Here is a 26005-nt window from a genome sequence, read left to right on the forward strand (position 1 = left end):
ATCCCAGATGAACCCGTGCTCTCCAGAGGCCAGAGACTCGAGGCTCATGTGGAAAGAGACTTGCCCGTGTCACGTGACTAGCCAGTTTTTCCTCAAAAGTTGGCGGAATGCGTCAGAGGCACGTATATTTGCTTGGATCTCTCAGGTTGTTGCTGTGGTAGAGTACGGGGAAGAGCAGAGACAGGGGTTGGGGGGGTTAAATGAGGAGAATGAACGAGAGCGTATGTGCAACACCCTCACTCACACACACACACACACAGACACACACACACAGCATTTGTGCTGCATCACAGAAACCCGGCTCACCCCGACCCGAGTTGCCTTTAGATGCTTGTCATCTGCTGCGCAGCGGGGGTCCTGAGAGAGGGAGGAGAGAGAGACAGAGAGAGAGAGATAGAGAGAGAGAGAGAGAGGGGGCAGAGAGGAGAGAGAGAGACAGAGAGAGACAGAGAGAGAGAGAGAGAGATAGAGAGAGAGAGAGAGAGAGAGAGAGAGAGGGGGCAGAGAGAGAGGAGAGAGAGAGACAGAGAGAGACAGAGAGAGACAGTGAGAGACAGAGAGACAGAGAGACAGAGAGAGAGAGAAGAGAGAGAGAGAGAGAGAGAGAGAGAGAGAGGAGAGAGAGAGATGAGAGAGAGAGAGAGGAGAGATGAGAGGAGAGAGAGAGAGGAAGGTGCGGGGTCGAGGCAGGAGAGAAGGGGAAGGGGATGGGGTGGACTAAGGGAATCTGCTGGCTCATTAGTTGACAGTGTTGTAGTATTGACCTCCGAATGGCCCCCTGCCGAGATAGCTCTGGCATCAAGCCCATGGAGATGTAGGCTAGGCCATTAGATGTTGGCGTTAGCATGTCAGACTGCCCCGAGTCAGCTGAGAGCATGTACGTATGGCCTTGGCAACATGTATCTGCTGTGGGTGGTTCAGAGAGTGTTGAAAGCTATGTGTGGGATGTACAGAAGGGGCATGAGTATGTGTTTGTGTGGCGAGTGGCGAGGGGGTGTAAACGTGTTGGTTTGGAGGGAAAATGAGTGCGTGTGTGGGATGGAGGAGTGCGTCTGGTCCAAGAAGTAAATAATGTATAGATTTTTTTTGTGTTTCTTAATGTTGGTCGTTTGTAGCATGGAAAGTTATGAAAGTGTTGAATTATCACACTTTTTTGTTCTTGAGGAGCAAGAAACTGAGCCTTAGCCCATAACATTACGGCTAAGGCCCTAATGTTGCAGCCAGGGTTCAATTCTGTCTCGAACCACTTCTGCGTGTTTTTAGACGATCACACCTTTCTCCCCTACATTCTCCTGTCCATATCTTGCTGTCTGTTCAAAAAAACGACAGCAAGACATTTAGGTTCTCAGGCTTTCAGTCACTTATTTTGTTTCCAAGCACACCACTCTTTTCACTCATCCCCTCTCTCCACCTCTGTTTTTGATCTCTCTCTCTCTCTCTCTCTCTCTCTCTCTCTCTCTCTCTCTCTCTCTCTCTCTCTCTCTCTCTCTCTCTCTCTCTCTCTCTCTCTCTCTCTCTCTTCTTCCCTCTGGTACTTGATCTTAATGCAGGCTGACAGTACATGACCACTGGCTGTGGATACAGGCTGTTGTATCTGGGGTCAACACACATTTTGGCAAGATAGATAGTCCAAAAAATGTTGAAATCCAACCCACGCTTGAAGATGTAGTCGGCTCTGCTTCAATGTCTATGTGATGCAGAAGTAGGGTTTGAGCACTTTAACCCTCGTGCTGCCTTCGGTCACATGACCCAAAGGTTCATAACGAACCATTGTTGTGTTTACCCAATTTTACCCAATACAAAAACAAATAAAATAATTTTCTTTTAACCATTCCAAGGTGGGGGGTCTGAGACAGCCCGACAGTTAAAAGAAAATGCTTCACTTTGTTTTTGTATGAGGTAAATGTGTCGCAATACGACGGTGGGTCACAATGACTGATGGGTCAGAATGACCCGAAGATAACACAAGGGTTAATAGCAAACAAAACAAAACACACCAAAACAGAATTAAGCCTTCCCAAACAACCAACACAGACGACTACATTTTCTAGCTGCATTTACCCAAAGACTAAGCCACACACACCGGCTTAGTCCCAGACAGCTCACTCCTAAGACACCCCCAGATCGTAGCACGAGGCTGCCGACGCAGCATTGTGCAGGCGCGGGAGAGCAAAGCATGCTGGGAGTGTTTATCCCCTCCGACAGACCGAGCCAATTGTGCCCTCTGCCACTCTGTCTGGGATGGTGAGTCACGTCCGGCAGAGCTCTGAAACACCAACCAGCGCACCGTAGGAGCTGAAGACCGATAGCGTTTCACGCCTAGCGGCGAGTTTTAGGTCGATGGCAGCCCCTTGGAGGGATAGGGTTTTTTAAGCATGGCGCGTGTTCACTTTGACACGAGAGAAACGTGTCGGTTAATCTCCGAGAAAGACGGACGCAAGCGCCGGGAGGGGTGGGGTGGGGGTGGGGGGGGGTGGTGGGGGGGGGGTGGAGAGATGAAAAGAATGAGCGTGAGAGAGTTAAAGAAGAAGAAGAAGAAGAGGAGGAGAAGGGGTGAAAGATCCCTCTGTGTGTTTCTGGTCAGACGAGGGTAGCTGGTCTCCTGGAGGGGCCTCATGGTCTGATGGTTGATAATGGCTGCCCATCAGACCTGAGCACTTAACGGACATATCACCCTCATGGATCGCTTACACTCAGAAGTGACCACACCTGTTTGTGCTGAGCTAGTCCAGGAGTCACGTGAGAAAAAAACAAAAAACACAACCCAGGCCAGTGGGAGCTTCTCACTGACACACAAGTTGACCTCAGCTCCCAAAGCTGCTTGTCAAGTCAGCGGTGGACATGCTGTGTGTAAACCGTCTGGGGTAAGCCCGTCTTAGCCGGGCCTGCCTGGACGAAGACGGCGCTTTCCGCCGCCTTGAGAGGGCCTCTGCCAGCGTGAGGCCCTCTCCCTGTCTGCCTCGCAGGCTGCGTGACTTGACGTCGTCGCCGTGGCGATCGCGGCGGGTGATAGCGGGCCCGGCTCCCCTGGGCTTCGTGAGACAGTGAGTCACCTCACAGTGTCGTTCACACACACACACACACACACACACACCCCACACACAAACACACACTTAACAGGCTACGATTCTCATTACATTAACCCCAGCATAAACGTCTAAATCCACTGACCCCGTAGATTGCGGCCAATTTGAGATCAGATTTGTAATAATCCAAAGAAGGAAAAAAAAGAAAGAATTGGAGCATAGTTTATCAAAGCGGCCTTCGATGGCAGCGATAAGACTTTGACAAGGCTTTAATAGAAAACGGTGTTAACTTGCCACAACGCCTGCCAAAAGGCCTCTTTTAACTGAGAGGGTCTCCCCGCTTGTTTCCCCATCATGTTCCCCTGCCAGAGATGAAGCTCGGAGCCGCCATCAAAGTTAACCTCCTCTTCACAGATCCAGGAGAGAGGCTGTCAGGCTCTGATCCTCGCAGTCCGAGGAGGCGAGGTGTCAATCACCCAGAGAGGACCTCCCACATCAGACAGGAATCCTAGCAGGACGCCTGAGGGGTTCATGATACTGTGAAGTCAAACCCTCTCTTCCCCACACCCCAACCCTCTCCCTCCCTCCTTCCAACCCGTCGCCATCAGATAGCTCGAACGGATGGGGGGGGGGGGGAGACGACGACGAGAGGGCGCGGCGTGCTTTGCCGCCACCCCTCTCCCGCGTGGAGGAGGAACGGATGAGTGAGTTGATCACCGGGCAAGTCCCCCAGGACCCTCGAGGTGTCCCTGAACGCTCCCGTTTTTAATTAGACACACTCTGACTCCCCCTCTCTGTCTCCTGTCTCTCCTCGCTCTCATCACCTCACCGCTAAGGCCCCCCACCCCCCCGTCATGCTAGTCTGTGTTAGAGATCTATGAAGGGGGGGGGGGGGGTTTCTTGGACGTAAATATGAGGTCGAAATACCCCCCCCCCCCCCAACGCACACACACTTTCTCTTTAGAAGGTTTACAGTGCAGGGTCGTAGGTCTGTGTTGTGGTGTATGCCCCCCCCCCCCCCCCCCCCCCACCGTTGGTGTGTATGTGTGTGTGTATGGCAACAGGCTCCTGCTTTGAGTGTGTGTGTTTGCGTATCACTATCGCTGCCTCTTTCCATGTAGTGACTTCTGAATCCTGATCCTGGGAGTTAGCGCAGTGCTTGTGGTTTTGGCAGGAAGTTTTGTGTTGCCCCTGGTGACACCAAATCCGCAGGGCTGAGCCAGTAACTATAGTACAGCACGGTACATGAACACTCCCTCATGCAGCTTCCTGTAACTTGAGTTTAGCCTAGAAGTAAACGACACACACATGCACACATACACATACTCAGAGAGACCCACAGATGGCTCAGTACCACGCTTACAGTGTGTGTGTGTGTGTTGTGTGTGTGGATGTGGAGGTCTATCTATTGCTTGAGTTATGCAGTGCTGTTGCTGTTGTTGCTGAGTCCTTGCTCCCCCCTGCAGTAGTTACATTGGGGGGATCTCTCTCTCTCTCTCTCTCTCTCTCTCTCTCTCTCTCCGGTCTCTCTCCCTCGTACTGGCTCTCCCTTACTCCCTCTATCCCTCTTGCTCACAGTCACTCTCCCTCCCTCCCTCTTTGTCTCCCTCTCCCTCTGCCTCTCCCTTCCTCCCCCTCGCCCCCTCGCTCGCCCTCTCGCACGCGCCTCTCCACTGATATTCTCCATCATTGATATGCAAGCCGCATCGCCAGGCGCTAGCGCAAGGTTAAGCATGCGTGACGGCCAAGCTCAGGAACTGCCTCTGACTCTCTTTCTCCCTCACCCTCCCTCTCTCCTCTTTCCCTCTTCCGTCCCTCCCTCCCTCCCGTTCTCTATCTCGTTCTTACCCTGTTTCAACTTGCTCACCTAACCCTGCTCACTCTCTTTTTTTGTTTCCCCTCTTCTTCACTCTGTGTCTCTCACAAATACTCGCTCACTCCCCCTCCAGCTTGTTTGCTCTCCCTCTCCCAGTGCGCCCGCTCTCTGTCTATCTGCTTCTGTTCTTCGGCTTCTTTTCTCTCGTCTCTTCTCCTCTCCCATTTTTCTGTCCTTCTCCCCTCCCTTCCCCCCCTCCCCTCCCCCGCCCCTCCCCCTCTCCTACCCCTCCTCCTCTCCCCTCCCCTCTCATTCCCTCTCCTCTCTCAACTTGCCTCCCCTGCTCCCTCCACTCTTTTGCAAAATCAGTTCTTAATTTGAATATTCCAGAAATGCCCTCACATGGTCCTAACACCCCAGCAGTAGAGAAGAGTCACCCATCCCTATAAACTTGTCTACAACGTTTTCTCCCCTTTGAACCAGGGCTGGGGGCCGTAAATTGCACTGTCTGAGACCCGAATAGCAGACAGAAAGCTTTTGGCATTATAACATCCACTTAATGTTATTTCTCAGTCAGAGAGAGAAAGAGAGAGAGACAGAGGGAGAGAGTGAAGCAGAGGCAATGCGATGACATCATTGGATAGAGCCGGGGAAACATAGAGTATTGTCTTTGATAAATGGCTTCGAGATTAGGAGTAAAGCACACGCTTAAAAAGGTCTTAGAACATTCTGGATCTCGAACAACGGCCCGTTCTTCTCTTTAATTGCACCGCTCCACCATTGACTGCGACTTGCTGGGATCTATTGCTAAATGATTATTGTTAAGTGGGAATGTCTGCTTCTAGAGCGGCTAGTAGCAGACAGGTAATCTCTGATCCCCTGGTGCACTGTCTGGGTGCTTCGGTGGAAATTTTGTATTGTGACTTCAACAATGGCCCTGTGCTCCACTCCGGAGCGGTAGGCTGGCAAGGAGAATGTTACGGCTGCATTCCACGTCTCGCAGTCTAAGACATAGGCGTCGGCTAGGGTCAGGGAGGGGAATGCACTGTAACACACACGCACACACACACCCACAGGGCATACACGGAGGTGGGTGGGTGTCTGTGTGTGGGTGTGTGTGTGTTGTGTGTGTGTATGTGTGTGTTTTCCTCCAAGCACGTGTGTGTTAAAGGAGATGCTGTTGTCAGTTATGTCTTGTTTTATCATTCGCTTTTCATTAGTTCACGATGACTCGTGGCCTACAGATCTTTTAAGGTGATGTGACTCCTTTTTCCTGACTCAAGAATACTGCAGCTTGCAAGGTTGTTCGAATGTCGTACGATCCCTCTAATATCAAGAGTTGTAATTAAAACTTAAATGATTATGCTGCAAGTTCATATTTATTGGAATTGTTGGTGTACTAGAGAGTATATTAAAATAGTTCCCTTTACAAGCTTAACAAAGAAGTCGGCGTTGAATTCCCCTCTTCTCTCCTTTTCCTGTCTCTCCTCATCTCCTTTCCTCCCCTCTCCTATACTTTTCTCCCCACCCTCTCCTCCCCCTCCTCTCAGATAAGCTGGTATTTCTGTTGTCTCAGACCCAGAGCATTGTTGTCCAGTCTTCTCGTGCAGGAGGGAGACTGAACCAATGAAAAAAACAGCAATAGTTTCTCTCTCTCTCTCTCTCTCTCTCTCTCTCTCTCTCTCTCTCTCTCTCTCTCTCTCTCTCTCTCTCTCTTCTCTCTCTCTCTCTCTCTCTCTCTCTCTCTCTCTCTCTCTCTCTCTCTCTCTCTCTCTCTCTCTCTCTCTCTCTCCCGTTGTGTACTTTTCCTGTTCCTAATTGCAATTGTAGTCATTGGGGCTTTTTTTTTTTCGGGAGGGGATGTGAGTGAGTATGGTTTCCTGCCAACCAGACGTCCAAGACGGAGAGCTGAGCTCCGGCGCTTCATCACGCCACCACACAGGCCCCTGAGCTGCCATATTGCTTTGGATAACCGGCTCCTGAAAAGGTTAGCCTCAGACTGCACTGTCCCTCTGGCTCCGAGTTCCAATCCTCCTCCTTCACCAAATTGGGAACAGATGAGGAGAAGTCCCCAGTCTTTCAACTTCCATTTGAAACCAGCTGCAGATGTCTATATGGCACCTTCTCACAGTGCAGGATGTAGATCTGCTGTGCTGCGCATCTTAAGAAGGATCCTAGCGAAATCCAAAGCCTGAAGGTTCACCTCAGACCAGGAAAATGAATGTGTGTGTGTGTGAGATTGAGAGTCTATCGCAAGAGGCGGTGTGTTCAGCCGGACTAAAAAGCAGTTCTGTAATGAGTCAGATAATGTAGTAGCCACGTAATTACTGACCTTTGGCCTCCTCCGGGGCGGCCGTGGAGAGGGGGTGGGGTGGAGGGGCGGGGATTGTGGGAGCTGGAGTTAATGAAAGGTAAACAGAAGGGCTGCGCTGAGGTGTGCCAAGGAATACAACGCGTCCCCCCTCCCCCCTCGCTCAGGATATGAGCTCCATTCTCTCGACTTATGTGTGACGTTTAGCTCCTTACCGTCAACATTCCTTGTCCTTTTGGAGTCGGGGGGGGGGTTTGTGCCAACCCCCCCCTCACGGCCCCTCTGCCGTGAGGCTTCTGACCGGATCTGTCCTCAAAAGGGATGTGCATGGGGCGTCCGTTTGACCCCCCATGCCCGCCATGCAGACATACGCACCCCATGACAGTACCCACCTTTGACCAATTCTAATCCTGTAATTCGAGCTTTTTTAAGACAACGGCATTTGGCGTTGTAGCGAGCTGTGCTGCGCTGTACTGCGCGGCATTGAACGGTGTCGTTCGAAAACATGTCATGCAAAGTGGCCACGTCTCTCAGCCTTGCCTCCGTTGCGAGTCGTGCGGGCCCTGTTTAGAGGTTTTGACGGGCCCGTTTTAGAAAGCGCCAGCCCGCCAGTGAAGCCAGGCAGACAGGCCTTTAGCCTGTTTGCTGCGAGTGAGAGGGATGAAGGCTAGTACAAACATTTACACAGCAAAGCAGTGCAAGCCGCTCTCCGCGGAGACCAACCCCCAAAAAAATGAGCGCGCGGCCAGGCTGATAAAATGTTTTATGAAATACAAAGAAACCGCCTGTTGGAGTGTGAGTGGCTCTCCTCAGGCTGTTTGAAAAGTGGAATTAGGAACGCTTGCTTTGTTAATCTTCAAAGCTGGAAAGTCTTCCAAGTCTCCACCATCAACAAGATTATACGTCGAGGGTGTGCGAGTCCAACTGATGTGAGTACCTTCGTGTTGCATGGCCTCTCTCTCTCTGGATCAGCCATTAGAGGACCCCCACAGGACTTCATGAGGGTAATGGCGATTATAGACATAACATGTGACCATCAGCAGAAATGCCAATTAGAAATGCATCAACAGACAGCTCCCGCCGGTGAGGAATTCGATGGAGAGCTATTACGCTCGCGTTGTTACGAGAAGATACGAACAAATTGCCAAGCCGATGCATGCTGGCGTACCAACAGGCATCCAGTTTCTACACACGCCTACTGTGAGATTTGCTGCGTCGAAAAATCGAAAGCCTATCATTTCAACATTGATCGGCGTATTGAGTTCTGGAAGCTTGATGATTGACGTATTTGAAGTTGCGTGTGTGAATATCGTCTTCAGCGTGGTTATTTGTACAGAGAGAGCCGGCTGATTGGATCAAGTCCAACACCGGCCCTGGCCTCAGCAGGTATGAAAATATCAAAACACCGTCCTTTACCGGAAACCCCATCATCCCAGCTGTTGACCCTCAGCTAACATAACAAAGACACTGCGAGAGCTTTGGAACTGGGCTTCAACACTGGCATGTATCAGCTGTGAAAACTGGGACCATCCGGCAGATGTCGTGGGTGACATTTGCGTCCGTTTACTGGTGGCTCCCTGTAAGCCGGATGTGTGGTCGTCGTGGCGTTCGTCTGCGGTGCGCCTTGGTGTCTGGACGCAGGTCAGATTCTCCCCCGGTCGCGGGTACCGTCCCCTGGCCTGTTGCTGTTGTCGTCCTCTGGTTTTGTTTCCCCCCCCTCCCCCCCGCACCCCTCCTCCCTCTCCTCCATCCCTCCCTCTCCTCCATCCCTCCCGCCCTCCCTCCCCTCCCTCGCCCAGGTCCCTATCATTAATCATTTACCCTCCCTCCCTCTCCCTCTCTCTCTACTACTTTCTCCCTCTCTCTTGTTTCGCGCCCTCTCGCCGACTGTTGTTTTTCTCTCTCGTCTCTCTCGTCGCTTTCCTTTCTGCCTCGCGCTTCGTCTGCCTCTCTCTCCCCCCCCTCTCTCTCTCCCTCTCTCATGCTCTCTCTCTCGCTCATGCTCGCTCGCTCTCTGTCTCTGTCTCTCTCTCTCTCTCTCTCTCTCTCTCTCTCTCATGCTCTCTCTTCCTCACACTCTCCACCTTCCCATCTCCCATCTCATTCAACTTATATTCCCCATCTTTGTTCTTCCCTCAACATTATCGGCATGGGGATCTTGCACCTTATCTTCCCATCTCTCCCTTTCACTTTCTCATCACGCGTTTTTTTTTTAACAGTCGTTTCTCACAGTCTTTTTGCCTCGGCGTCTTTTCGCGTCTGCGTCACGTCCCTGATACACTTTACACACCGTGTGTGTGTGTGTGTGTGTGTGTGTGCGCCCGCCGCTCGAGTCTGCATGTGCGTGGCAATGTGTGCGAGTGCATGTGGCTGTACAGTATGTGGTTGTGTGTGTGTGCGTGCTCGCGCGCCCGTGGTTTTGCGTGCGCGCACGCGGCCGCCCGTCTGTTGGGGAGACGGCCAGGGGAATTTCTCTAATAAGACAAAGGCAAGGCCCAGCATGGGGCTAACGATGCATTCAGCGTATATTTACTCACTTGTTCCCCCCCCCCCCGCTCACCCTCCCGCTCTCCTGTGGAACAGTAAGACAATACTCTTCCCTAATGAAAAGAGAAGAGGGATTACCACCTCACAGAATATCCCCGGGGGACACGTTTTTCTCTCTCACACCTGGGAGGGGTGTGTGCCCAAATCAACCCCCTGTTGATATTTCAACTCGGCGCGGGGGCCCTCGGCACCTCGGCGAGCCCCCGCCATTGTTTTGCTGCCTTACCGCTGTTGTTTCCTCGAGCCCGCGTTCGATGAATTATTCAGCATTGTAATGGCTCTATATTTGTCGTTGTTTATTGCATCGTGCCCCCACCCACCTTCCATCCCCCCGTGCCCACCATCTCGCCCATCTCCCCCTCCAATCTCCCACTCCACTTTGCTGCCTGGCCGAGCCACTCCGCCCAGAGAGGAGGCTCCACTCTAATGAATGAAGTCAAGTCATTTACTGGGCCTCTTAATGGCACATAAAGCAGCCCAGGCCTGATTAATCAAGCAAAGTGTTTGGCTCTGGCACAGGGGCCATCCTTAGCAGGACTGTCTCTCTCTCTCTCTCTCTCTCTCTTTGCTCCCTCATCTATACCTCTCCCCTCTCTCTCTCTCTCTCTCTCTCTCTCTCTCTCTCTCTCTCTCTCTCTCTCTCTCTCTCTCTCTCTCTCTCTCTCTCTCTCTCTCTCTCTCTCTCTCTCTCTCTCTCTCTCTCTCTCTCTCTCTCTCTCTCTCTCTCTGCTCTCTCCCTTCTTTATTTTCTCTCCATCTCACTGCCTGGCCGTGTCTTCTTTTATGAGCAGGGACCCTCCTCCTCCCCAGGCTCCCAGCCTCGCCCTACGGTCAGGTGGGGGGGGGGAAGGGAGATGGGGAGCCCTTGAATGGTGGGCCCGTGCTGTTCTTTGGCGGGGGTGGGAGGAGGGCTTGGAAGTTGATTGCGCCCGGGGAGTTTTGACATGATTTGAGGCCGACGACAGGCAGGGCCTCTGGCCTCGTCGGACTCGAGAGTTGTCGTACTGAAACACGTAACGGCTTCGGGTAGGGTTAGGCCCTCATGCTGTTGCTCACACAGCTCTCATGGCAGGTGGGAGTTCTACGTCGTTAGAGCTCACGTTACACTTTGCTAGTTTTACAATACGGCTGCGCACTCCTGTCCAAACTCCAGTGTCTCTATAGATGTACTGCAGCACTCTGATTTAACGTCACTTCCTTTATCTGCAGTAATGTAAGGTTGGAGAGGCAGCGGAGATTATGACTATCATTTAGGCTATTGTCCTGGACAAAGACCACGGAGGAGGTAATTACAATGTGTTTCAACTGTGGGGCTTTAATGAGAACAGGCGAGGCTTACCTTCTGGTTTCCCCCAGCCATGCCTTTTTAACCAAGCTCATGAAAACTCTTAATTCAAACGCCACTGTAACAATCGGAATAAAAATCTCGGGATCTTCTTGTCATGAGCTGCCCCCCCTCCCCCAGTTTGTCAGCGGGTTGCTTGTGTTTTGAGTGCAGGAAATGGGGTATTCTCGCGCGAGAGAGAAGAGAAGAGAGAGTTCTCTCCCGGTTGTCTGTTCCACGGCGGATTCGGCGCTCATCTGCACCCCACACGTCCCAGCAGGGGTCCACCCCGATTCGGAGGCCGCTCCTTTCCTTCAGATCCTTCACCGTTACAATATGAACGTTTCCAGACCTCAGGAGTATTAATTGTGGGACTCCCCCCCCCCCCCTTCCCCTCTTCCCCCCCTCCTCCTGTCTTCCCTCCATCCCTCTAATCCCCAACCTTCACCCCCCTTTTCCCTCGCCGCAACCTTTCATCTCGTTGGCAAATAAGGGGGTAATTCGGCAGCCCATGCAGGGCCTGTGATCCAGCTGCTGGGGCTGGGCCCCCCCCCCCATCCCTGCCAAAACACACACACGCATTCCCACACACACACATTTAGTCATTTAGTCATTTAGCAGACGCTCTTACGCACACGTCATTGAACACATCGTTTGCGATGGCGAGGGTTACTTGGGTCCACGTGGCACTGTGATCCTAATGGCCGCGGCCCTGTGTCAGCACTTCAATCATTCTCGTCGGTCACATCCTTCCTGTGTCAGAAGATATTAGGGACCAAGTTCACTGGCGCCCCCAGACGTCCTGATATGTGCCTGTTAGAGAATATCGTGTTTGACCCACATCCAGAACGTAATGGGACGTCCAATAAATGTGTTATTGGCCCGAAAGAGTCTGCGTCATTCTGTTGTGATGTGCAGGCTATCTCTCCTGCCAGCTTCTGATCAGCGTGGCAGTAAATTGCTTAGTAGCGATCCACTGGTCCCGAATGCTGATGCTCTTAAGTAGGTTAATTTCTGTACCCCCCACCCCCCCTTGCTGAGATGTGCCGAAACAGCGGGAGCAATCTCTCCTCCTCCTCCTCTGCTCTCTCTCTCTCTGTTGCCATTCAGTGACAAAGACGGTACGAGGAGTCGACAGTCTTTCATCTCCGTTAGGCTAGGCTCCGGCTAGGCTCCCGGGCTATAGCTAGCTGGACTGACTCCTGCACTGCTGCCTCAGGTCGGTCGCTGGGCGAGGGAACAACCTTGTCTCCCAATTGGTAGAGACCGGAGACACAACCACTCGAATTTGAAGGGGAAGGGGGTCATTGGAACACACACACTCGCATACTTGCATGCGTGCTAGCACACACACACACACACACACACGGTATGAGGTTTGAAACGCTGTTGAAGAGAAATTCAAGTGGAAGTTCCAAATTGGAAGAGATATTCATATTTACATGTATTGCTTGTTTTTCTTTGGGGACGTCTGCATGCTTCCTTTCACAAAGACAGCCTCCAATGCACGCACACACAAGGAGGCATACAGAGGTGACAAACGCCTGATCTCTTTCCAATCAGGAGGGGCACTGTGATTAATGCCAAGTGCTTATTCCCCGTTCAGATTTAGCTGGGAAAAACAGGAAAAACGGTCTCTGCCTGGTTTTGACAAAGAAGAGATGTCTCCCCGAGCAACCAGAAAAGATGCTTTGTGTCGATAGGGTTACGTGCGACTCTAAATTATTTGAACGTGTTGATTGTCTCCAATCACCTCTGGTCTCACGTTTTACCCTGAAGTAATCTCAGCAGATTAGAAGGCGAGGTTGGGAGAGGACGGCTTTGTGTTTTGAGAATCGTCGTGCGTCGCTTTGGTGTGTAGCTTTTATCGGGTTCGCGCGGTGCCAGGCCAACATAGAGGGAGGCTCTCTCTTATCTCTCATTGACAGTTTGAGGGGCTCTTATCGAGCAGGAATTGGAAGTGCGAGCTCGAGAAAAAATTAAAAGGATAGTTAGACTTTTGTATCCGGGACGCTTCTTGAATTCTTACTTGGGGAGGAAAAGCTCGGTTGAGTTTTTCCACTTTTGGAAGTGACTTCAGCTCCCGTGGTTTTCTTGAAATCAGTCAAACTTGAATTCCTCCTAAGTTCGTTTAAATGTGTTTGGTTATGTGACTTGAGTGTGTGTGTGTGTGTGTGTGTGTTTGCTGGCATCCTCTACAGAAAAGACTCGGAGAGAGCAGGTTTAATAAGTATGATTTATAGGTGTATTTTTTGCCAAGCTTCAGTGCATTTAAACCTGCCTTTTTAGGTCGGGCGCAGTAGCTCTGCTGGGAGAATTACCACCTCTTCACACTTTTGCTCACCCCCTCCTTCCTGTTCTCTCCTTTCATCTGTGTTCCTCCACTTATATCACTTCCTCCTGATACCTCCTAATCTCCCCCCCCCCCCTTCACTCCTCTCGGCTTACCTCCCATCTGCCTTCCCTACCTCTGTCTTCTCTCTCTCTGTCTCTTTCTCGCACCTCGCTCTCGTCTCTCGCTTTGATGCGTGTCAAAGGTCAGCGCTGGCCCTTAGCCGCCGATCTGAGGAATCTCGCGGGCCAATCAGTGCTCTTCATGATAGCCCTCAGACAGGAAGCTTGCCATTCACACGGTTTTCGAAGGGGAAGTAGGCCGTTGTCATCAAGACGGCAATCACAGCCAGACACAGGGAAAGACTTCCATGACAGTCTTAGCCACAGTTCAGACTGTATTTGTGGACCCATCATTGTACGTTTATGAATCCTATTTTAACATATCCTATAATAAGAGGTAATTTAGAATTTATACACACACACACTTTTGAATAACCACTAGAATATACTTGGCAGCACGTTGAAGTGAGTGTGTAAATCAGGAAACAGAGTGACAGAAGATAATCGTGACACTCAGAATAGAGTGTCAGACAGCCAGGCAGACCCTGCATGCACTGAGACATAACACAGCCAGGAGAACATGGCCATGTTTTATTCATGCACTGTCGTCGAGGCGTCAAGAGTTTTGTCAAGCTGCTCATTGTTCTGTTAACCTTGTCCCTTTACAACGCTCCGTCTCCCACACACTCTCTCTCTATCTATCTATCTCTCTCTCTCTCTGTTTCTCCCTTCGTCTGGTTAAACAGCGCGACGGGAGTCTTTCATAGTCCGTCCCTTCATCATCACACAGACAGGGCCTCTCATGAAAGACAACAGCGAGGCCGAGAGAGAGAGGGAGAGCAAGTCAGGTAGAGGCAAGTCGAGTGAGAGTGGAGGAAGGCGGGAGAGCGGTACAGGGAGGCAGTCTGAGAGAGAGACGGAGAGAGAGACAGGGAGAGAGAGAGAGAGAGAGAGACAGACGGAGAGAGAGAAGACAAAATCGAGTGTTGGAGGGAGAGAGACAATCACCTGTGTGGAGGCGGCAGAGGTGTGCAGTCCATCATCTCCAGACAGGCAGACAGGAATGTCTGCTGGGTTATTTTTATCCTCAGGAGCCGTCTGGGCAAGAGGGACCTGCTGCACTGCATACACCTCGACCAATCACGGTGTCGCACTGGTCCCTAAACCAACCCTGGTTGGTTTACAGGTCCCTAAACCAACCCTGGTTGGTCACTGGGCTCGTAGCCAACCCTGTTCAGAACAAATGTTCCTACAGGGACCTTAAAGTATTTCTTACCTTATCTGATCTTATCTTATCGTCACTGGTTTCTCAGCCAGTCCTGGTTAATTACTGATTTAATTTGCATTTGATCCATTCAACAGACAGTTTTATCCAAGCAATGTTCAAATAGTGTATAAAATAAGTACAGCTGCAGATCAAGGATCAGAAGGGCATAGTTCTACAGTATTTTGGTGGTCAGAGTCAAAGAGTCTGCATTCATCAACGCAAAGTAAACCACGTGAACAAAAAACAATACCACAGTGAAGAATAACATCTCAATTCCTTAAATTACCAAACGTATTGATCAGCCGCCGTACATTTGGAAGACCACAGTGCAAGAACGATTGGTCACGAAGCGGCGTGTCACACGACTCAAGAGGGACCCCTTGCAGAGCGCCTTCATAACCCTTTTCCCGCCCAAGGATCGCCCTTTCTCACTCATTTCAGACGCATGCTCACCGTACACCTACAGTGTGACAGGACATTCCTACCCAATGGATACCTCGTGACGTAACCGTGCGCCATAGAGTACAATACTCCTGTATAGTGTTCTGCAAGGAGAGGCCGAGTGAAATGTTATCGATCGGCCATCCGCTCTACGTTAGTGTCGTGTACAAGGATCCAGTAGATCACCTCCCCCCCCCCCCCCTCGCCTGGTTTCTGTCCACAGTCAAGCGCTGGGTAAAGAATCGATGATAAGAATCAAGACTGCAATTCATTCTACGTGTGGGGGCGGGGGGGGGGGGGGAAGAGCCAGTGTGTTTTAGGGATGGGAGGAAGGGCCCGGGGGAGGGTGGGACAGAGATACCTATCTAGAAAGTGTGCCTCTCTCTCTCTTTCTTTCGCTCTCTCACTCTCTCTCTGTGTAAGGCTCTCAGCATGCTTAGTATAATACGCGCCAGCAAGTCTTATCATCCAGGATATGTACTTCCACCAGAGAAGCTGTTATTAATATATTCTACTGCGCAAAAACTCTTGGGTACAATAAAAAAAAAGTTACGAGTTAAGCAAAAACGCTTTCATGAAATGAATAGACAAAACAAACATTTGCACTTTTACACTGCCACACAAATTCCTTTTTTAATACAAGACCATTTTCATGTCAAAAATCCAGAGTTCCTAAAGACTTCTGAACAGTACTATATTTAAATGCATAATACAAAACATTAGTATCATATTCGTGTCATAACAAACTGTGATCGGTCTACGTGTAAACAGAAAGGATCCTGTCGATTACTCCAGTCTAAGCGTGTCGCTCCCAGAAACGTGACCTCCCCGTGTACCCGGCGACCTGCATGTTGTCGTTGCTACACAACACCCCCCCGCTGACGGTCTCCCCCTGTCTTTCTCGCCGTGCAGGTTAGCTCTCTACGTGTACGAATACCTGCTGCACGTGGGAGCACAGAAGTCAGCACAGACCTTCCTGTCCGAGGTAAGACTGTGTGTGTGGGTGTGTGTGTGTGTCCACTGTCAGAGGGCAGGGCTGGTCTATCTCCTGTGCAGTGTCCAGTAAGTGTGGAGCTAATTGAATGAGCCCGTCCCACAGTGCTGAGCCGGCACAGCACAGCAGAGCACAGCAGGCAGGAGGGGGGGAGCGTTCAGGCTCCTCTTTCTGGGATTGGGACGGCTCTCACAGCTACCTCCCAGCTCCGCGGGCCTGCTGACTAAGGCGCTGTCTTTTTAGGTAGCTAGCTCTCTCTCTTTAATGCTCTCTCTCTTTCCCTCTCTCTCTCTCTTACTCTCTCTCTATTTCACTCTCCGTCTTTCACTTTCTCTTTCTCTATTTTTCTTTCTTTCCTGCTCTCGCTTTTTTTACATTTACATTTAGTCATTTAGCAGACACTCTTATCCAGAGCGACTTACAGTAAGTACAGGGACATTACCCCCGAGGCAAGTAAGAGCGTCTGCTAAATGACTAAATGTAAATGTAAGTAGGGTGAAGTGCCTTGCCCAAGGACACGACGTCATTTTTGCACGGCCGGGAATCGAACTGGCAACCTTCAGATTACTAGCCCGATTCCCTAACCGCTCAGCCACCTTTCTCCCTCTTTCGCTGGTTCTCTCTCTCTCTTTCTCTGTACTGGTGTGTTCAGGTTTAAAGGTAACAGGGTGACCAGTTAGTTGAAACTAGTGTTTGACCGCAACACCACTCCAAATCACTCCTAGTCCCTTAAAAGGGAGGAGGATGAAGAGGAGGTGAAGATAGTGGGTGGAGGAGGTTTTCATCCGGCACGTTCCCGTCTCCTCACACGACGCACAAAACACACGCACCCTTTCCTCTCCCTGGCATCCAGTGGCGTATTACCCTGACTCTTCTCCGGAGATGGGAGGAGATGAAAATAAATCGGAGCAGTGTGGGAAAGCATTAGAAGAGAAGCGACGTGTATAAACACAGCCACCCCCACACACGCACACACACACACCCACACACGCACACACACACACACACGCGCACACACACACACACACGCACACGTAGCCATGCAGCAGGGTAAACAGTCTGCCCGAGTAGCAGGGAGGAGCAGAGCATTTGAAGGTCTGTCATCCATTAAATATGTTGTTTGCCTCCTACATGTGTTTACACCTCCAGACTGAGGGAGAACAGACGAAAGATACAACCCTAGAAATAGATGCGGGGACAGAGACAGGCAGACAGGCCTGGAGACAAACAGAGAGACGCACAGGGACAGAGACAGCGAGACAAAGACAGCGAGACACAGAGACACAAACGGTCACTGGATCGGACGGCGCTGTCATTTTCAGAGACCCCCCCCCCCACCCTAGCTTTTCTAGACGAACGGACGAGATCCACAGAACGGCAGTGGTTGAGAGGCGGGAGGCTGGGGCACGACGAGGTCCGGTGGAGGCTGGGTTTGAAGTGCCCGGCCCCTCAAACCCTTCCGCGGAATGTGACTTCCCTCCGAGAGCCAGCCTAAACAATCCCCGCGGCGGTCGCTCCCATTGTGTACCGCTTCCTCCCCCTGCCCTGCCCGCTCGCCACCGACGCACGCTCATGTGACTTTGCCATGTGATGCCGGCGGCGTACCCGGCCTGAACTGGCCCACCTCTGTGTGTGTGTGTGTGTGTGTGTGTGTGTGTGTGTTGGTGTGTGTGGGCACGCTCTTTTCAGAGGGTGACGTCAGCGCTTGCGTGTGGGTCATTGGCTCCTCGCCCTTGTGTCGATGCACAGGAGGTGGTAGTCTTGTACGCCTCCTCTCAAGAGAGAGAGAGAGAGAGAAAGAGTAATAGAGAGAGAGAGAGAGAGAGAGAGAGAGAGAGAGAGAGAGAGAGAGAGAGAGAGAGAGAGAGAGAGAGAGAGAGAGAGAGAGAGAGAGAGAGAGAGAGAGAGAGAGAGAGAGAGAGAGAGAGAGAGAGAGAGAGAGAGAGAGAAAGAGAGAAAGAGAGAGAGAGACCAGGACAGGAGACTTCTTTGGAAGCGAACACAAGGCTGTCTGTGAATGGGTTCCAGGTGTGTGGGCTGAACTGAGTCCTGGTGGGGCTACTCAGGCTCGTACATGTCTGCTGTGCGCTCGGTCCAACCGTCTAACAACGAACAATGGTCCTTACAGTCTGCTCCTGCTGGTGACTGTGCACACACACACACACAGTTACGCACGCACACACACACACCTAGTGTACAGACCCAAACTCGCACACCGTGTCAGATTGTGTGGATCTAGATGAAGATTAGATGTGGAGTAGCTTCGAGGTTGCATGCATTCTTTTGTAGACGTCATTCATCTCGAAATCAGTGATTATTCTGTCGGTGTATCTGACACGTGTGTTGTGGGTGTGTATCCAGTAGCTTTTTTACGAGGTTTCTCCAACGACCTTCATCCTCCACGTGTTCATCTTCTCCTCTGTTTCCTCTGGTAGATCCGATGGGAGAAGAACATTACGTTAGGAGAACCCCCAGGGTTCCTCCACTCCTGGTGGTGGTAAGTGACTGTCTGTTGTCTTCCCTTTCTCCCTCATCCCCCTGCTTGACATCCTCCTGTCCACCCTCCTCTCCTCCCCTCCTCTCCTCTCCTCTCCTCTCCCCTCCCCTCCTCTCCTCTCCCCTCCCCTCCCCTCCCCTCCCCTCCCCTCCCTTTTCCCTCCCCTCCCCTCCCCCGTTCTTCCCCGGTCCAAAATCCAACCCCCGTCCGAACCCCCCCCCCCCCCCCGGTCACCACGCAGTTGGAACGGGGGGGGGTTGCGACGGCGAATGCACGCCCCCCGGCCCAACCACGGTGAGTCCGGCCGTCCGTGTGAGCGTGCCACCTGACCTGGGGCTCCCCCGCTTTGTTTGCAGCGTCTTCTGGGACCTGTACTGCGCCGCCCCCGAGCGGAGAGAGTCCTGTGAACATTCGAGCGAGGCCAAGGCCTTCCATGACTACGTGAGTCCTCCACGGTTCACTTCTCCCGTCTCGTTTTTTTTCCCCCTTCCCCCCCCCCTTTTCTTCTTTTTCTTCCGTCTCCGAAACCCTCGACTTCGCCTCCCTCGTTGCGGACGTCTGGACGCCGCCGGTCGGTCACGCGATTGGTCGGCACAGGCGCGCGGGTGAACCCGGCATTCTAACACCTCACTGTCGAGTGGCGGTGTCGTAGTGGTTTCTGGTAACGGTACAGTTTGTGTGCGTGGAGTGTTTTGTGTGTGTACAGTGTTTTGTGTGTGTGTGTGTGTGAGGTGGCGTGACTGTGTGTGGTATAGCTACAGTTTGTGTGGCATCAAGGAACAGGGAGCCGAGATGGGTCGTGGTGTTTTTGTATTGTGTGTGTGTGTGTGTAAATGCTGCTGCTCATGCTATGCGATGATGATCTGAGTGATGAAGAGGCACTTGGGGAACAAGGCAGCAGCACTGTGATGATGTCATCCTGGCTCCGGGGAACAAGCTGGAGGGCAGCACGACCTCAGAGAGGGAGGGAGGGAGGCGGAGGGAGGGAGAGATGGAGGGAGGGAGAGAGGGAAAGAGGGAGGGAGGGGACGACAGGCGACGGAGAGAGGGAGACAAACTGAGAGAGGAAGAGAGATAGAGGGGGCTAAAAGGGAAGTCAGAAGACAGATTAATCGAGGCCGGGAAAAAAACTGGGGAGGAGGGAAAGAGAGAAGACTAAGGAGAAATAATGCTCGTTTAAAAAGAACGAAAGGAAGAGGTGGCAGAGTAAAGCAGGTAGCAGTGTGATGTACAGTACCGATCAATTCAACTTCAACAACTCCACAAATAGATCACAGAAATGCCTCAATTAAGAGGAAGGCCGGCGTCGCTTGATGAATGGGCCAAAGGCCACTAAATCCGACCCACTTTCTTGTTTCCTTGTTTGGAATGTAATCAACGCTTTGTAATTGGAATGCGGGTCACTTTCAATTAACTGTTGTAAAGCAGTGGTGATTCTCTGATCAAGTCAGCCCCTCCACAAATATATCTGCAGCTCAATTATAGAAAACGATTATAGAGAACGTCGTGGGTGAACGAACTAAAACACCTTGATTTGATGGGCATGCCGTTTGTTTCAGTCTTCTGAGGCTGATGCAGATTTTAATCAGATATTTCCTGGTAATTATTTTTAGATAGCTAATTACAGAGTGCACGTCTAATGACTATAGTGGGTGACAGTGATGGCAGTCTTTCACTTAACGGATTCAATTTAATTTGACAAAGGCTTTGGTTTTGAATTGGGACCACTATCTTGCGTTGAATCACTGAATTATCTGATATTTGCGTGCCTCTGTGCGTGTGTGTGTGTGTGTGTTGGGGTGTGTTGAAATGTTTACCGCTTTGGTCTGCTGTATGTACAGAATGTTTATAACAGTGGAGACTGCACACTTCCAGGAAGTTGAACGCTGATCAAGTGAAAAGCAGAAGGAACCAAGCCTGATAAATGAAGTGAGAGGTCGTACCGTATTGATTTTCATCTTTAGACGGGGCTTTTCAGGCAGGGGGAAAAAAGCATTTACAGTTCTGTTAAGTGCTTTGTAAATTGTGTTCTCAAAGCTAAATGAGCTAATTCCATTTGCAAAGGGCCCATGCAGTCATAAAAACAAGCTATTTTTACATTCTTTCACTTGCCCCGGAAATGGCTCTATTACTGCAGGAATTCTGCGTGTCGATCTCTTTGACGTGAAACGTGAATTTGTCTTTTACATTCGAGATGGCTGTCGACGCAAAACAGGTCCTGCCGACAGAGAACCACATCGTTGACGTGTCGTAAACCCGCTACCAGAGTTGTCACCCGCCCAGCTCGACATGTCACCTCGTCACCGTCGGGCTGAACGCGTGCCCACGGCAGCCGGCCCTGGTGTTCCAGGGGACAGGTGGCTCTCGTCTTCCTCTCTCTTATCGGTCCTTATCTGAACTTGTTTCAGCCCGATGGCGGGGACGTGAACACAAACATGAGCCGACGAGACGCTGTGAAAAGAGAAGTCGTGCCAGCATGAAATTGCCTGTAAGACCTATGAAATCAACCCATGCATGTTAGCGAGGTTATTTTTCTTCCACAGCTTTGGGTAGAAATTAGCATTTAACACCCCCGATCGCTCACTGGAAAATGCCACATTTCATTAAGGCTATAAGTTACATGGGACGGTGTGTTTGTGTGTTTTTTGGGGGGTGAGTTGGTTCAGCCCTGTGTTCTGCTCTGTACTGTATGTGATCTGTGTACTGTCAACACAAGTACTGTGAGGAAGAGAGCCATTGGGCTTGAAAAGACACAAACAAGTGCTGATCAGACAGGCAGGCAGGCTGACTGACTGACTGACTGAACTGACTGGCAGACAGACAGACAGACAGACAGACAGACAGGCAGGCTGACAGGCAGGCTGACATGCAGACAGGCAGACAGGCAGACAGACAGACAGACAGACAGGCAGGCAGACAGGCAGGCAGGCAGGAGGGTTGCAGGGTAGTGCAGTGGGGAGCCTCTGTAATCTCAATGTGGTATTCCTTTGTGGTCTTCCTGTTTGGTATCACTGTGTAGTGTTACTTTGAGAGCGATACAAATTGATGTCACTGCTGACACTGTGCTGTTGTGGAGGAGAGGAGATCAAGAACGAGTGCCAAAGGCAAACTTCCTCTGACAAAACGATCTGCCTCAAAGTGCCACATGACAAACATGCACACTAACAGAAATATCCATTTACACGGCACACACACACACACGCATACACTCTACACATCTCTCTGTTTCTCGCTCTCTTTCTCTCTGTCTCTCTTCCTCTCTGTCTCTGTCTATCTCGCACACTCTCTCTCTCTCTCCCATACACGCACAAACACACACTGATTAGTAATAACATAATGGCATACATATTTCACGACAGTAGGTACATATACTACACACACACACACACACCTCTACACACACACACACCTCTACACACAGACACACACAGGTGTATCGACCCTTTTGGCAGGCATCCAGAGAACACTGGGGTGTGGCAGTATGAAGGGTTTGGTTGTCTGTCTGTTGTAACTGAAAACACCCCTGTCCTGATGTGACCCCTGAACACACACACAATCCACATACGCACACACTAATATACACGCATGCATTGACACACACTATCCAGACGCACACACACAGAAAGAGAAACTCGAAGGCACGCACATACATAAAAGTACATATGCACAGAAGCACACACACATGCACACACACACTCGTGGTCGTGGGCAGGGGAGGGGTATTAGGCCTGCTGTGCAGTTTTCCCTGCCTGCCAGGACATGTCTCTGAGAGCGCTTTTCTGCAGCTGAGATGACCTCATCGCGATTCTCTCTCGACGACACCCCCTGATTGGTTACCGGAACTGCCCACCGATGTTAGAGAACACACACAGACTCTCTGCACACCTTTATACACAAACCCCCATGTCTTCACGTTTGGGAGAAATGTTTACATGATGTAATCTGAGTGTTCCCGTTTGACATTAAGGTTCATGTCCTGCACTTTAAAAGGCTCTCTGTGTTCGTATCAGTGCGCAAGCCGTTCTCCAGCAGGAGTGTGTATCTGTGTGTACTTCAGTGTGTGTCTCTCCTTTGTGACTAGCAAAGGGAGACGTTCCTGCCTCAAAGCATTGTGGGTACCAAGCTGATTCCACCCAGCTTTGGACCAATGAGGGGGTCAGAGGACCCCGAGTCTGTTTCCAGGGCAACAGAGCCCATCTTCCATCTCGCCTCTCCTCCCGCTTCCGAGCCAGAGAGAGAGAAGAGGAGCGAGTGTGGAAGGTGACTCACAGCAGAATCATTGCCATGGCGATGGGCAATGGGAGCGGGGCTCGAGGGAAAGAGAGCATTCAGATGGCCACATTTGTCGGTGGCCACGCTGTAACAGAAAGCAATGTTCTGCCACGTGAAACGCTTGCTATCTTCATCTGAACCGTACATAGACATGTTTTGTAACCCTTTGGATCCAGGTGCTTGTAAAAAGGGGTAGTTAATAGGCGATACGGGCTTGGTAAGCTAGTAAGTGTTATTAACACACATTAATGTTACTGAGCAGCTTAAGAGGCCTTGTGACCTGTACGCTATTATTAACCCTTACATTGTCATCTAACTAATATTCATTTAAAGAAGCATCTTGTAAGGGAATAATGATCTATTAACTAAAGCTTATTCCAAGCACCTGGGCCTGAAGCCTTAGCAACATGTCTGTCTTTATTTTGTAATTGCAAGCGGAAAACAAGAAAAGGAAACGGTCCTTGGTTTTCCCTCTCCCCCTCTCTCTCTCTCTCTCTCTCTCTCTCTTTCTCTCTTTCTCTCTCTCTCTCTCTCTCTCTCTCTCTCTCTCTCTCTCTCTCTCTCTCTCTCTCTCTCTCTCTCTCTCTCTCTCTCTCTCTCTCTCTCTCTCTCTCTCTCTCTCCCTCTGTCTATCTCTCTCTCTCTTTCTCTCTCTCGCTCTATTTCTCTCTCTCTCCCTCTGTCTCTCTCTTTCTCTCGCTCTATTTCTCTCTCTCTCCCTCTGTCTCTCTCTCTCCCTCTGTCTCTCTCTCTCTCTCTGTCTCTCTCTCCCTCTGTCTCTCATCTGTCTCTCTCTCTCTCTGGTTCTTATTCCTTCCCTCATCCCTTGTTAAGTTGCTCCCAGGAGTGTGTATTTTCCACTGGTGCGCTCTGTTGAGTGGTGTCACACACATGTTCGGACATGTCGCGAGAGCGTGTCCGTGCGCGTGTGTCTGTGTGGGTGTGTGAGAGTGCTTCTCAGGGTTAGAGTTTCAGGACTACAGCGGACAAACCGGTACGAGTGGCAAGGAGGTGGATCGAGGTGGCAGGGGGGCAGGCTGGGTGGAATGTCGTCTCCTTGACCCCAACTAACCCCAGGGTGGGGGTTGCTGTGGTAGAAGAACTCTCTCTGTCTTATCAGGCTCTAACTAAAACTAAAACTAAAGCTAACCCTAACCCTGAGGTTAGAGGAGGCCACAGCAACCCTCTGACACGATGAGCTTGGCTTGGCCGGGGTACAGAGGAGAGGGAGTTGTCGCGAGGGCGTAGGAGAACCTTCCGGATGTCTGTCGTCCTCTCACATGCTCTCCAAAGGCCTGACACATGCAGTCTCGCGTGATGTCGCGTCGTGGAGCCTTTCCAGGTTGGAAAACCTCTTTTCTGTCAACCTCTCCTCTCCCCTCTTCTCCTCTCTTCTTTCCTTCTTCTCCTCTCTCCTCTCTCCTCTCCCTCCTCTCCTCTCTCTCCTCGCCTTTCCTTTCCTGTCCTCTCGCCTCCGTTCTCCCTTCCTCTCCTAACTTTTCTTCTCCTCTCCTAACCTCTCTTCTCTTCTCCCCTCCTCTCCTCACCTCTCTTCTCCCCTCCTCTCCTCACCTCTCTTCTCCCCTCCTCTCCTCACCTCTCTTCTCCCCTCCTCTCCTCGCCTCTCCTCTCTTCTTATCTTTCAAAGGGTTGGATGGTCAGGTCAGATAGGAGAGCAATACTTCTTATCAGCCTTAGTGTGACTATCAACTGCTGTAAATCTCACTCTGTCTGTGTGTGTGTGTGTGTGTGTTCTCATCCAGTCCACGGCCACACCTCTCATATTATACAGTCCTGGCTTTACGATAAGAGACTTGTTTATGACGCCGGATAATGACATCAGTAATAAAAGTAATGCAGCCAGGACTCCCACCGCACCACATCTTTCAGTACTGCTGACTCCGGCTTACCAACTATTACCTGACATTGGCCCCAGCACCCATTGTCTTGTCATTACAGCTGCAGTGACTCTAATGACTCTAATGCCTCATAATAACTCCACAGCAGTGCCTGGTGTGTTTGGCGGGGTTATTATGTGAAGGGACGGGGAGTGGAGGAGGGAGGGATGGATGGGAGGGAGGGATGGAGAGAGGGAGAGAGGGAGGGATGGGAGGGAGGGAGGCCATCGTTTTTATTGGGTGTGCTCAAGCCTTCGGCGAGAGCACAACCTTTGTTCTCTCACATATATATTATTATTATTTATTTTTTTATTTATTTTTGCCCCCCTAAAACTCAGTCAATATTTGGCCTACATAGACAACGTAGGTGTCAAAAGTTTCGTCTTGGTAGCGATTGAGTTGCTTGTATTGGAATTTACGTTCCGTTGCATGGTTTGGGCTGAAGTTAAGTTTTTGTGGCGAAAAGTGAAGCTAACGGTGGCTAATTTGCTAGCCACAGTCACTGACGTTACTAACGTCACTACGTCACTAACGTCACGAAAACACGCGTGACTACCTTTGGCAGAACATTCGTTTCGCATCTGTTAACTTGGGGGATAGCTAGGCTAACTATAGCTTTACTGCAAGGCAGCTGCAGAAACGCCACAAGCAAAGAGGCCAGGGTGATAACTATTTACTCATTTTACTTTGTGATATGACACACAATTGTGATGTGTAATGTACAGTATAAGCTGATATTATTAAGGAAGTACATCTACTTTCGGAAACAGTAGTCTACTATTTCACTGAAGTATTAGCATCATGACATTAGCCTGTGTTGCCCGGGCAAACACATACTACAGTGGTCTATGATGTAGCTTATCTGTTTTCAATCGTTAAAATAAACATTCCTCACATATACATTTTCGTTGTAGGATTTATTATGACATTAGATTACAAGTAAACGATTTGTAAGTGAAATTATCATTACCTGTGGTTTCAATCAGTGTATCACTGCAACGCAGTAGCCTACGCGAGACACTACAAAAACATCTACACAGCTGTAGGAAGTCAAACGGCGACAGAACATGTTCGGCACTCCCCTTACTTAAATCAAAAGTCTATCTAACTACTAACCTGAACTTCATTGCCACAGCCTAAACTTTGTCAATCTGTTCATGAAAATAATTAATTTCAGCCTAAACCGTACAACGGAACGTTAAATCCAATTCAACCAAC

At 50.6% G+C, this 26005-nt stretch overlaps 1 protein-coding gene across 1 annotated transcript in view; it reads left to right on the forward strand.

Moving 5' to 3' along the window:
* Positions 1 to 13711: 13711 nt before the first annotated feature.
* The window catches only part of LOC134014984 (single-stranded DNA-binding protein 2-like), a 16502-nt gene continuing 4208 nt past the window's right edge, over positions 13712 to 26005 (forward strand). The window contains exons 1-5 of the mRNA XM_062454222.1: positions 13712 to 13773; positions 16039 to 16111; positions 18556 to 18617; positions 18974 to 19164; positions 22943 to 22965. Coding sequence (XP_062310206.1) covers positions 13727 to 13773; positions 16039 to 16111; positions 18556 to 18617; positions 18974 to 19164; positions 22943 to 22965 — 396 coding nt within the window. The 5' untranslated portion in view covers positions 13712 to 13726. The remainder of the gene's footprint in view (positions 13774 to 16038; positions 16112 to 18555; positions 18618 to 18973; positions 19165 to 22942; positions 22966 to 26005) is intronic.

The sequence above is a fragment of the Osmerus eperlanus genome, chromosome 28 (genome assembly GCF_963692335.1).
Source record: "Osmerus eperlanus chromosome 28, fOsmEpe2.1, whole genome shotgun sequence".
Classification (NCBI taxonomy): Eukaryota; Metazoa; Chordata; class Actinopteri; order Osmeriformes; family Osmeridae; genus Osmerus; species Osmerus eperlanus.